This window comes from Muntiacus reevesi, chromosome 4, assembly GCF_963930625.1.
Source record: "Muntiacus reevesi chromosome 4, mMunRee1.1, whole genome shotgun sequence".
NCBI classification, from domain to species: domain Eukaryota; kingdom Metazoa; phylum Chordata; class Mammalia; order Artiodactyla; family Cervidae; genus Muntiacus; species Muntiacus reevesi.
In genome coordinates this window covers 55,454,681-55,467,049 of record NC_089252.1, presented here as the reverse complement: position 1 = coordinate 55,467,049, position 12,369 = coordinate 55,454,681, and the positions used below count along the sequence as shown (strand labels likewise).

Below are 12,369 nucleotides of genomic sequence, written 5' to 3'. Positions count from 1 at the left end.
AGATCAGCATTTTTAGGGCTTAAGGGGTCAAAGGAGAAAGTACAATAAAAATTGACAAACAAATGTCCATAAAGTTGCAGTCAACTGTAAAAGCTAATAGCCTGCTGCAGAGACAGAGGAGCTCCTCTGGAGAAAACAACGACTTTCCCTAAGACGGTGCACCCCGCTAAGAGAGAACAGTGCAGGGGGGGCTCTCGCAGACGGCAGCGGGCAGTGGCGTTGCGTGGAGCCCAGGCTCCTGGTTTGATGAACGTTCACATCAAAGGTGGAGCAGGCAACCCCAGCCAGCGCTGATGCTAACAAGACCGGAGTGCACTGAACTGACTTTTGAAAGCGATCAAATGATTTCTATGGACTACTTGGGAAGGACAAGCGAAACAGTTTGACGTTTCCAAACGTCTGGGAAATAATTAATATTTTAGAAAAGCTCCAAAGGACTGAATAAAAGAATGCGGTGGGGGGGGGGGGGGGAGAAAGTATACCCATGCTCATTAACAGCTGTGTGAAATGAGACAATTTACTAAATCTGTGTCCTCGTCAGTGAAACAGTTCCTCCCAGTTATTCATTAAATCAACCACCACTGTGCATCACACATGTTCTAAAAGCTAGCGATCTGAAAACAAGGTCTCCTTTCTCATGCAGCACAGGTTCTAATGAGGGGAGAGAGGTAACAAAGAAATCAATAAAGAGGAAGGCAGTTTTGGAGAGTGGGAGGTGCTGTGAGACCAATAAAATGAGGAAGAAGGATCACGGAAGGTGTGAGAGAGGGCGTTGCAGACAGTGAGCAGAGTCAGTGCAAAGGCCCTGAGGCAGCAAGGGGCTTGGACGTTCTCAAGAGAAAAGGCCAGTGAGGCTGCGGCTCAGTGAGCAAGTGGGAGCAGATGGGAGAGTGGCCGGAAGTACTCCAGGAGGCCGTCCGGAAACTGGGGGAGAGACAAACAGGCCTATAACAGTGCTGCCCTTCCAGGGCGCTGGGAGATGAAATGAGGACTGACTCCCTGACCACTGCCCTCTCAGAAAGGGGAGGAAAGGACTTTCCTGCGGGTCCAGTGGTTAAGAACCGATGTTGGGGACATGGGTTCAATCCCTGGTCTGGGAAGATTCTACGTATCTCGGGGCAACTAAGCCCGTGTGCCATAAGTACTGAGCCCGCGTGCTCTTAGATCCCTTGCTCGGCGACGAGAGAAGCCACTGCTAAGAGAAGCCCGGGAACTGGAGAGCAGCCCGGGAACTGGAGAGCAGCCCCTGCGCTCCAAGACGGTAGAAAGCCTGGGCACAGCAACGAAGGCACAGCACAGCCAGAAATAAAGGAAACAAAAATTCTGAAGAGAAGAACCCTGGAGACGACCAAACTCTGGGCGGCAGTTAGGTCAAGGCTGCTGCAAAGCGGGCATCCTCAGATTGGCCTTCTTAGCACCCTAAGAGGATTGATGGGCTTCAGGACCATCATCCCCTTGAGATAAACGTCTCTTGTGCTTCCCCTAGACACTCTGAATTCAATTAGTTTAATTAGAAAACAAGTAAAGAGGAATTATCTGAATATAGCTTTGCTTTGCTTCTAACAATTAAAAAAAAAAAAGCCCATTTCTTTGGCAGAAATCCAAGTTTCCCTTTATTTACTTATTATGAGATAATGATGTAAATGTCCCACTTTTTGGGCAAAAAGATGAACATCTCTTGCCCAAGAGGTCATGTTTTACTTTTTAGAAGTAATGACACTCTCTGATTTTTTTACTCTTGAATGAAGTAGGAGCATTGATATGCTAGTCAATATTTTAAAAACATAGCCTCCAACTAATAAAAATAAATGAAAAAAAATAAATAAAAATAAAATTAAAAAAAAAAAAACAGTAAAGGACATTGAGAGTTAAGAATGCTCTGATTTTGCAGTGTTTGCTAATTTGGGTTGTGAAAATACTCCCACTATGGCGGATTCAAGCTACTGGTAGGAACTCAGAGCTGGTGAAAAGTGCTAACCTTCCGAGCACAAGCCAGGGAGAGTTGGTTCTGAGGCAGCCAACGGGTCGGGATATCAGTTGTTGGCCCAAAGGCCCTGCAAATCTGTTGCCAAGGGCACTTTTCTCCTCCACAAAGGCCACCCGGATTTACATCAGCTCCAAAAGCAAGCTCAGGGCAGAGGTAACTGTTGACAGGTGGCTGGGGAGTATCCCGAGGAGTAGCTTCATTGCGTGTGCACAACAAACATATTCCTCCGGGATTCAGACCAGGTCTGTGCATAAGCATGGGGCACCCAGTGACGGGTCCTGCGAGCCGAGGGGCGATGACAAAGCCACAGTAGCCTGCCGGAGGCTGGGAGCCTGGAGCCTGGCCTCCAGCCTAGCTCCTTGCAGACGCTCTGTCTCATTAGGGTGAATCACTCAACTTCTCTGGATCCACGTTTCCACATCCACTAAGGAAAAATGGCAGCTAGAAGCAAATGAGCCGACACCAAGCTCCGTCTTCTAATTCCTAAGCCTGCGCTCAGTCACTAAGTCGTGTCCAGTCCCTGTGACCTCACGGTAGCCCGCCAGGCTCCTCTGTCCGCGGGATTCTCCAGGCAAGAACACTGCAGTGGGTTGCCATGCCGTCTTCCAGGGGATCTTCCCCACCCAGCGATCAAACCCGGGTTTCCCGAATTGCGGGCACATTCTTTATCACTGAGCCATCTGGGAAGCTCGTGGTCCTCTGAGATAACAGAAAACTAAACCGGAGGTTAGTTTTAAGTGTTGTTGTTCCCCAAATAATGTAATTGGGAAACAAGGGGAGTGCCAAAGAGGACAGACTTCTTGCTAATTACTGGATGGTGTGCCGAGAGCTGTGGTCCCTGTTCCTACATCAAAGGAAGACTTTCAAATGGAGCCTGCTGCTGGGAAACACAACTGTCCCCAACTGGGCTATGTTTCATTTTCGTTAGCAGATGAGATGTCCGTTTTCATCTGCTGTTCCAACAGGGCACTCAATTCGGCCAGAGATGCCTGTGAGGCCCATCTCTTCATTGGCTTATGTATTTTAGCCACAATTATGTTATAGGATTTTTATTCACTGCAATACACTTATATCAACACTTTGTATTTTCCGCTGCACTGCTCGCCTTGTAGGATCTTAGTTCCCCAAACTGGGGTTGAACCCATGTTCTCTGAAGTGTAAACCCACAGTCCTAACCACTGGATCACCAAGGAATTCCATACACTTATTTCAGTGTAGCCTGAAAATGGTAGAGAAGATTTAGGTGGTCATATTGGCTAATAAACTGGAATTTAGGAAGTGTGTTGATCATTTGGGCCAGTTTTGTGGAAGTGGTGAGGGATTGTCTACTTATAAAAAATGGAATTTGTGATAAGAACTCCAAGAACATTTTCCTGATATACCTTCTGTGATGCTTCAAGTAGGGAAATGTTTCGTCAGTTGGGAAGATCTGATAGTGAGAGATAGTATATTTTATCTCTGGACTCAATATGTCAGTATTAAGGAGTGAGTTTTGCTATTGATTTTTTGGGCAATGACTGTCAGCGGCTTGTATATTGTAATGATGATATACAGTAATAGACAGTATAGAGGAGAATGCATGTGTGCGTGCTAAGTTGCATCAGTCATGTCTGACTCTTTGCGACCCTATGGACTGTAGCCTGCTAGGCAGTAAAGAACCTGCCTGCCAATGCAGGAGGAGTAAGAGGTGTGGGTTTGGTCCCTGGGTCGGGAAGATCCCCTGGAGGAGAGCATGGAAACCCGCTCCAGTTTTCTTGCCTGGAGAATCCCATGGACAGAGAAGCCTGGTGGGCTACAGTCCATGGGGTCGCAAAGAGTCAGACATGACTGAAGCGACTTAGCACGCACAAATGTGGGAGGTGGTCCATGAAGTGATTAGATGGATATTCCTGAAAAAGCACCAGGGTTCAGGTCCGAGCTCCACCCAAAACCAGCTGTAAACCTCTGGCAAGGGACTTGTCCTCAGTGTCTCAGGTTCCTCGTCTGGAAAGTGGAGATAATAATAGTGTCTACCTCACAGGGTTATCGTGAGAACTAACTAAGTAATCTACGTAAAGGACTCAGAAGAGTGTCCACTGGCACATAGCTAGTATTCAATAAACAATGTGTCATGTATACATAAATTTTAACTTTTGATGACTGAATTCGTTGAACTCCAGTGTGTCTGTGTGTGCATGTGCGTGTGTTTTCAGTGATTATATGCACTGAATTTTACTTTGGCTATAACTAAAGTTAAGTTGCTTTGCCCAAATGAACATGTATCAGCTTGCAGGAGGAGACGGTGTGGTATGAGACAGATGGACTTATTCCAGAATTAAAAGGTATCTACTAAGGGGATAGTCTCCATGAAGATATCGAGTTGGTTTTATACACTTTATGGAGTGATAACCCGCAGGTCCTCCAACAGGCACGTTATCCACCAGAACCTGAAACACCTCTTCAAGGTGAGATTACTAGATTCCAATGCCAAGAGCTCACTTTGCGAGTATGCCCCGTGCCACCCAGCGCACAGAAAAGTCACTCCGTCAACGCCCATTTCCTCAGGAGTGTTGTGGGCAAAGCGGTCCACCCAGAAAGGAGACCCCCTTACACATCACAGCTGCTGGCGTTTGGACTTTGTTTGGACTTTGTTTTCTGCAAGCTTGCCAGTCCCTAGCCCCTCTCTCCTCAAATCTCCCAACAGCAATGATTATTGTTCTAGATTACCTACCCCACATCACGCCCAGCCTCCGACTCTCGGACACCCCCTAAGTCCTAACCACCCTCTTTCTCCTTACTTCCGGAAAGGTTTCCCCAAACCACGCCAAGACTGAAGGGGTTCAGCAGCTTAAAATTCAGTCCACAAGGGGTGGGGGAGGGTGCGGAGGAGGGGGGTTTTCTTTGCTCTACCTAATGAATTAATGAATTAAACAAAAGTGGAGTTCAGAAGCCAGGCTTCTTACTTTTGCTGAAGCTGGGCTGATTACGAGCAGGCATAACTGCTGGAAAAATGCAGCTTGGGGCCAGAAGAATTAGGGACATGGCCGAGCCCATTCATCTTCCCTAATGGAGTTCTTGGGAAGCACACATGTAGATTAGCCCCTAACAATGGCCCCCGGCTGATTGCTTGGAGGACCCTGCACTGCGCCCACAATGGCGCTGACCGCTCTTTATGCCACGCACAAAAGCAGGCCCAGCCTCCCCTCATCCTGCCTGGCCCTGTCTCCTCCTGGTCCCTTGCCAGTGGCTGTTGAAGTCCTTTCTGCTTTTCTCTGAAATAAACTCTGAAATGAACTGTAAATAGAAGCTAACCTCACCTGCACCTATTGGGGAGTGCGGGGCAGTTCCAGAGGGAATTAACTTTGGAAAACAAGGTCGGTAAGCCCCTTAGCGTGTGGGCAGGAGCTTAAGAAAATGCTGCCAATCTTTGTTTAGCGGTGGTTACAGAGATCATTGTAATATTGGGGAAGTTGACGTAAAAAGTATACTCAGAGGGGAAACAACAGATAGCAACCGATTATCCCTACGGCTGCCCCCGGGTCACTAAGGGGTCGTCACCCCCCGCCCCCGCCTTTGTAACTGGGTGGCGGACCGCGTGGGTGCCACCAGCCCGTTTTCAGGGAGGGTGCTTCGGACAACCTAGAAGAGCTGAAGGAGGCCGGTCGCAGCGGGGCCCTCCCGAGGGTCTGTCCTTCCTCCTGGACACCGGCGCCCAAACGCCACTGTCTACAGACTCGACTGCATCTCTTTGAGGAGCTAAGCTGCCTCTGCCTCAGCGTCTTGTACACAGGATTCAGGGTCCAGGGAGGATTAAAGACAGACTGCACTCTAAGATGCGTCTTGAATCTGTTCAAAAATATCACACTCTGCCGTAAAGATTACAAATGAGGGACAGCCAGACAGCACTGGATAAGGAGTCTGAGTTCTGGTCCTGTCCGCTCCACTTAAGGGCTGTATCATTTACAGCCTCAGTCTTCTCTTCCGTAAAATGGGAGCAAATATATTTCTCCAGTTCACCTCACAGGGTTATGAGGCTAGGATGGTATGAAGAATGTGCTGCAAGCCATAAAGTGATATGCAAAACTGTGAAGTGTGTGTTGATCTTCATTAATGTAGCTTTTTTAAAAAAAATTTTCTCACGTAAATCAGTAGCTCAAGTCTACCTAAGGCAAACTCATATGTTTGCTATTTTAATTTACCTTTTTATAGTTTTATTAAAAACAGAGAGGTTAGTGGACTGAACCCCTCCCATGTGCCCATTTTGGATAATTAACCATTGCCATTTAAAGAGTTGTTCCTTAACATTGTCACGTGCCCTTTTAAATGTCCTTCTAACATTAATTTAAAGGTGGAGGATCCTAAGATTTGAGTTTTTCTCTTGTTGTCGGCAGAGGATGAGATGCTTAGACAGCATCACCAACTCAATGGACATGAATTTGAGAAAACTCCGGGAGATAGTGAGGGACAGGGAAGCCTAGCGTGCTGCAGTCCCTGGGGTGGCAGAGTCGGACACGACTGAGCGGCTTAGCGACTGACCAGCAGCAACTTCCTTTGTCTTACTCTCTTACTGGAGGTTAAAGCCCTTGAGGCCATGGTCCCCGGGCTCTCCTTTCTTTTGTGACGCCAACGAGGCGCACATCAGTGTCCCCCCTCGGTAGGGACGCAGTAAGAGCCCATCTTAGCGCCAGATGAAGTCAGTCAACGTGGGGGCAGGGGAGACGCGCCGACCTGGAGATGGGAGGGCCTCTGCAAAGGCATTTTAAAAATCTCAGGTTTCTATCTGTATGAGATGGTGGATGTTAACTAAACCAGTAATCATCTATGTGTGTATGTGTATATGTGTCAAATCATTATGCTGCACGCCTTAAACTTACCAGTCAGCACAACTAGGAAACAAAAGGAAAAGAATCTCTAGGTCCTTAGGCTTCTATTAGGAAAGCGTTTTGGTTCGCACTTCCTGCCAGCATTTCAGTGAAGGTGCTTCCTCGAATCTAGCAGCAGGTGTGAGCAGTGTTCATAGCACTGGGAGAAGGGGGTGGGGAAGTTCACCCGCACAAATCATCCTTCCACTTGGCCTATGGAAGCCACTCTGGGCCACGGCAGCCTCGTGGAGTCCCCCAAAGGGGAAAGAAATGCCGGTTGACGGCGGCCGGAGCCCGCAGAGACGAGACCTCGCCCCGGGGGGAAGGTCCTTCCGTCCTCAGCCTGAGGCTGGGTCATCTCGGCCTGGAACAGTGTTCGGTGGGGAGGGTCCCTCAGGACAAACACCCAGACGGGTCTCCCACCGGCCGGAGGCCGGCCGCGCGTCGGACTCGGGGCCCCCGAGCCTCGGGCTGGGCGGTGGGCCCGGGAGGTCGCCGGGCCTGCGGACGCGGATGGCCCCACCGCCCCTGGAGCGGGCGCCGTCGTCAGGGAGCTGCGGGCGCGCGATCCGAGGGGACAGGGAGAAGCGGTTAAGTCAAACACAATCAACCTGAAAGCCGAGGCTTCGAGCTACGGAGAAAGAGGCGCGCAGGCGGGGGGACATACAGAGGGAGAGAGAGGGGGAAATTCAAAGTTAAGGAGCACGGACAGACTTCCGACGCCGTAAAGCCGGGTAGCCTTCTCCCGGTCTTTCAAGGGTCGCCGCAGGCGCTCAGTCCAGCGGAGGACGGGAGCCTGGGGGAAGGCGGGTCTGGGGAAGGGGAGGGAGCTGAGGGAGGCAGCTGAGCCCCCGGGGGAGGTGGGACGGAGGGCGTCGGCCCCACGGGGGCAGGCCTGGGGAAGCGGGCCCTCGGAGCCGAGCGCCCGGGCCCGTCAAACAGGCCACCGCGGGCCTCCAGCTTGTGGACGGTGGACGGAGAGAGGGGAGGGGAAGGTTCCGAGGGCGCGCCGCCGGGGCTGGGGGGGCGAGGACCCCGAGGCCGGACCGGGAAAGGACCCGCCCCGCTGCAGGGAGGGGCCAGGGGAGACGACGGCGCGGGCGAGGGGAGGAGCCGGGGCGGGCGCGCTCCCAGCCTTAGCGCCCCGAGTCCCGGCCGCCCGCGGGCGGAGCTCCAACTCCAGCCGGGACCCAGGCGCCCGCGGACCCGGCGCTCACCCGCCTCTAGTGCGCACAGGCGGGGCTGGCAGCGCTCGCAGCTCTTGGCCGCGGTTCGGTCCCCCTCGGGCTGGACGGCCGCCCCCGGGGGAGCCGACTTCGAGCCTCTGCTCGCGGTCTTCTGGGCCCGCGGCGAAGCCGAGAGCGCGGGCCGCGTTCTCCCGGCCCCGGCGCCCCCCATGCACCTGCCGGGCTGCGCCCCAGCCATGGCCGACGGCAGCTTCTCGCTCGCCGGCCACCTGCTCCGCAGCCCCGGCGGGAGCACCTCGCGGCTGCACAGCATCGAAGCCATCCTGGGATTTACTAAGGACGACGGGGTCCTCGGCTCCTTCCCGGAGGAGCGGGCCGCCCGGGGCACCAAGGAGCGAGATAGGAGGCTGGGCGCGCGGCCCGCCGGCCCCAAGGCGCCTGCCGGAGGCGCCGAACCGTCCGCACCGCCCGCCCCGGCGCCAGCCCCGGAGTACGAAGGTGAGTGCGCACCCCGGCTGCCCCGAGACCCTCTTAGGGCTCCCACACTCAGGAGCTCTGCGAGAAGAGGAGCGAGCCCCTGCCTTCGTTGTTATTAAAGCATTTGGGACGGGGCTGGGGGCTGTGTGCATAGCAAGGGCTTCCCACCTGCTCTCTGGAAAAGCTTAGGGACCCCTCGCAGCCCTCACCCCCCTCCTCCTTGGGCCAGCTCGGAGCCCGTGTAGGGAGGCAGGGTGGCCCCCGGGTACCCCGAGCAAGCATCTCTGACCGTCGGGGGTCTCCTCGTCCCAGCCCCCCGCCCCTACTGCCCCAAGGAGACCGGGGAGGCTCGGCCGAGCCCTGGGCTGCCTGGAGGACCGTCCGCCCCCGGCGACTCGAAGCTGTCGGAGGAGGAGCAACCCAAAAAGAAGCATCGACGGAACCGCACGACCTTCACCACGTACCAGCTACACGAACTGGAGCGCGCGTTCGAGAAGTCGCACTACCCCGACGTGTACAGTCGCGAGGAGCTGGCGGGCAAAGTCAACTTACCCGAGGTCCGAGTCCAGGTAAAGCGCGCAGACGGGCCCCGGGGAGGGCGGGTGGCTCAGGCTGCGGCCGGCGCTCCCTAGAATCCCCGGGCGGCCTCGCGTTTATGGCACTTTCCCCCTGGGCCCTCCTCGACTTGGCTCGCCCAGGGCCCCCCGGGAGCGTCACAGATTTTCCATGCGCCCCCCGCACCGGCCCTTGGACGGTCTGTTAAGAGTTCGTAGTAGCATCTCCCCTTTGGGGTCCCCTCCTTCTAAACCAAAGAGAGGAGTTGGGAACGGCTGATGAGATGGAGAGGCGACAGCATCCTGGACTGGGGAGGGGGTTCGGGGACGGGGTGGGGGTGAGGGGTGGTCAGGGAAACCCTGAGTGGAGACGGAGCGTAGGAAGCGGCTCCAGTGTAACCGGATTGAGGCCCCAGATGCCTCCTTATTCGCTAACGGCGCGCACCTCCTGGAAAGCGAAAACCCTGTCTTCTTACGGGAGCCTGGCGCCTCGCAGTTGAAACTTTCGGAGGATTTGTTTAAGAAACTGACTTTTGCTTCTTTGGTGCACCTCCAGCCAAACTTCCCGCTGCTGCGGAGGCCCTTTTCTTTTTTATTTAAAGGGGTTTTCGCTTTAATTAAGGCTGAATTATCTTTAATCCCTGATCATTAAAATATTTGAAAGCCTTAAATATTTGCTAGTCATCTGTGAAAAATCTGGGAGGATTTCCAAATTGGGAGAGGCCTGGAAGGGAGGCATTGGGAACAAATTTCGCCGCATCTGTGAGGCCGCGGGGCTGAGATGGGACTTCTGTGTGTGTCTAGTGAGTTGGATTTCCAGGAAGGGAGGAAACTCAGATGTCTGGGGCTTTTAGCCTTGTCTTAAAAAGTAAAAGCAGACAGACTCTTGCTTTTGTCTTTTCTGCTTAGTTAAAGGGGTTAAACTAATGGGTTAATGTCATGGTTTGAAAACATAGTTCCCTAATGTGACTTAGCGCTAACGGCAGGGACAGTTCCATTTCCCCTAATTCCGGGCAGAGGCGCTGCAGGGGTTTCACTGAAGGGGTGGACGTGTCAGCACCTGCTTTTCAGGGACGGAGGGTGGGTGGGGAGAAGGGAAGAAAACAAGTGAAAAACGAAGAAAAAGGAAAGGGCAAAGCCCCCCAGTGCCTCTCTGGGATACAGGCCCAGCCCACTCAAGGGCTGTCTTCACACCGCTGTCCCACCTTCCTTCTCCTTTACTTGTTCCTTCCCTTCGACTTGCTCGGGGATGTTTGCTTCTTGTCTAAGATGTGTGCTTCTTGAGAACAATGTCTGACTTCTCTGTATCACGGGGCCAGCACAGTGGCCCAGCATATGGTGTGTGCTTAACACAGGGCTATGATGTCATCAGATGGGGGGGACTAGATAGGGTCCCCACTGTGTTGAGGGAGCAGAGAGCAGGAGAAGAGCCGACTACCCCAGGCTTTAGCCCTTGAACTCTGGATACTGGACCTAAAGCCTATAGCTGATATTTCAGGGGATGGAGTGGGATTTGGGGTGGGGGGGGGGCAGTGGGACATGCCAGTGCTTATATATCTAATGTTTCTGGGGGAAATTCTGGCCTGAGATACACAGATGAATCATTTACAGAAAGGGGCCCAGGGAATCTGCATTTTCTGTTCTTTCTCTCCCTCCCCCTCCCACCCACCGAATCCCAGCCTTGCAGACAGTTGCCCTGTTCTGCTCAGGTGTTGGGTGTTTTTTTTTTTTTCCCTCAGTTTTCCCAGGGAGTTCTTCTCATTATTAACTCAGAACTGCTGTCTCCCTTTTGAGGTGTCAACTTTCCCCCCATTTTCCTTCATAAATTCGATGCTGAGGCCACCAGTTTGGCCGAAGTTCCTCCTAGATTCTGCACTAAACTAGGCCAATTCTCTGTGTTCTGTTACGGGGTGGAGGGGTAACTCGGTAGTGAAACCTTAATTATGCCCTCTCCTGTGCTTTTTATCAAATCAGAAGGGAAGTTTCAGCATTAAGAGACTTCACTCTAAAAAAAAAAAAGAGACTTCACTCTTGGCATGGACTCTAAAACAAAAAGAAAAACTTGAACTCATTGAATTCATCTAAGGTCATGTCAAAACTAACTCCATACAATAAAAGTAGACTATTAAACGAACTATTGTAATCTTCGAAAGCCACTTTTAAGAAACATCAGAAATACGAGTCAGATATCAAGTAAAAATGAAAATCGTAGGAGAGCAGCAACATGCGTATTTAAGTATGCCCGGGATAAGAAAATCAGCCCAGTTTGTCCTGTCAGTTACCGTAACCAGGAACGGGGAGACAGGTCCATTTTAACAGCCAGTGTTGCCAGCTGGAGTACTTCGAGCCTTCGTTTATACCTATGTTTATAACGGAGGCAGAGGTAGATAGGACACTCTGAGCCGCGCCACGCGGGGAGGAAGCCGGGTCCAAAGCGAAGTGTCAGCACGGGGCGCCAGCCAGCAGTCGCAGAAATTTGGTGAGATCGGGTTTCCCAAGCCCCACGGTCCGGTTCCGGGGTTAACTTCATTTCCCCCCCGCCTGTTTGGTGCCACGAGGTGGAAACTACCACAGCTAAGGGTGAGGTGAAACAAGGATAGCTGGAACCACCCCGGACGACCGGGTGGGACGGAGTCTCAGAGCGCGCGAGGGAGGAGGGCAGCCTTGGGCAGACGGGACAGAACAGAAGGGCACCGCGGGCGTGCAGCAGGGTCGGGGGATGAGAGGCGCAGGGGAGCCGTGGAGCCCCGGCTTTCCTCGCGGGCGGGGAGTCCTGCGCCCTCCGCACCCCGACGGCGCTCTGCTGCCTTCCGCAGGTGTGGTTCCAGAACCGACGCGCCAAGTGGCGGCGGCAGGAGAAGCTGGAGGTGTCGTCCATGAAGCTCCAGGACTCGCCCCTGCTCTCCTTCAGCCGCTCCCCGCCCGCCGCGGCCCTGGCGCCCCTCGGAGCGGGCCCGGCGGGCGGCGGCGGCGGGCCGGCGGGGGGCGCCCTGCCGCTCGAGTCGTGGCTCGGGCCGCCGCTCCCGGCCGGGGGCGCCACGGCGCTGCAGAGCCTACCGGGCTTTGGGCCGCCGGCGCAGAGCCTGCCCGCCAGCTACACGCCGCCTCCGCCGCCGCCGCCCTTCCTGAACTCCCCGCCGCTCGGCCCCGGCCTGCAGCCCCTCGGGCCGCCGCCGCCGCCGCCCGCCTACCCTTGCGGGCCCGGCTTCGGGGACAAGTTCCCGCTGGACGAGGCGGACCCGCGCAACAGCAGCATCGCGGCGCTGCGCCTGAAGGCCAAGGAGCACATTCAGGCCATCGGGAAGCCGTGGCAGGCCCTCTAG

At 53.9% G+C, this 12,369-nt stretch overlaps 1 protein-coding gene across 1 annotated transcript; it reads left to right on the top strand.

The window, feature by feature from the left end:
• The first annotated feature begins 8,224 nt into the window (after positions 1 to 8,224).
• RAX (retina and anterior neural fold homeobox) lies at positions 8,225 to 12,369 on the top strand. Its single transcript, XM_065932240.1, has 3 exons — positions 8,225 to 8,513; positions 8,805 to 9,061; positions 11,863 to 12,369. The coding sequence occupies exons 1-3, from the start codon at positions 8,225 to 8,227 to the stop codon at positions 12,367 to 12,369; spliced, it is 1,053 nt and encodes a 350-aa protein (XP_065788312.1).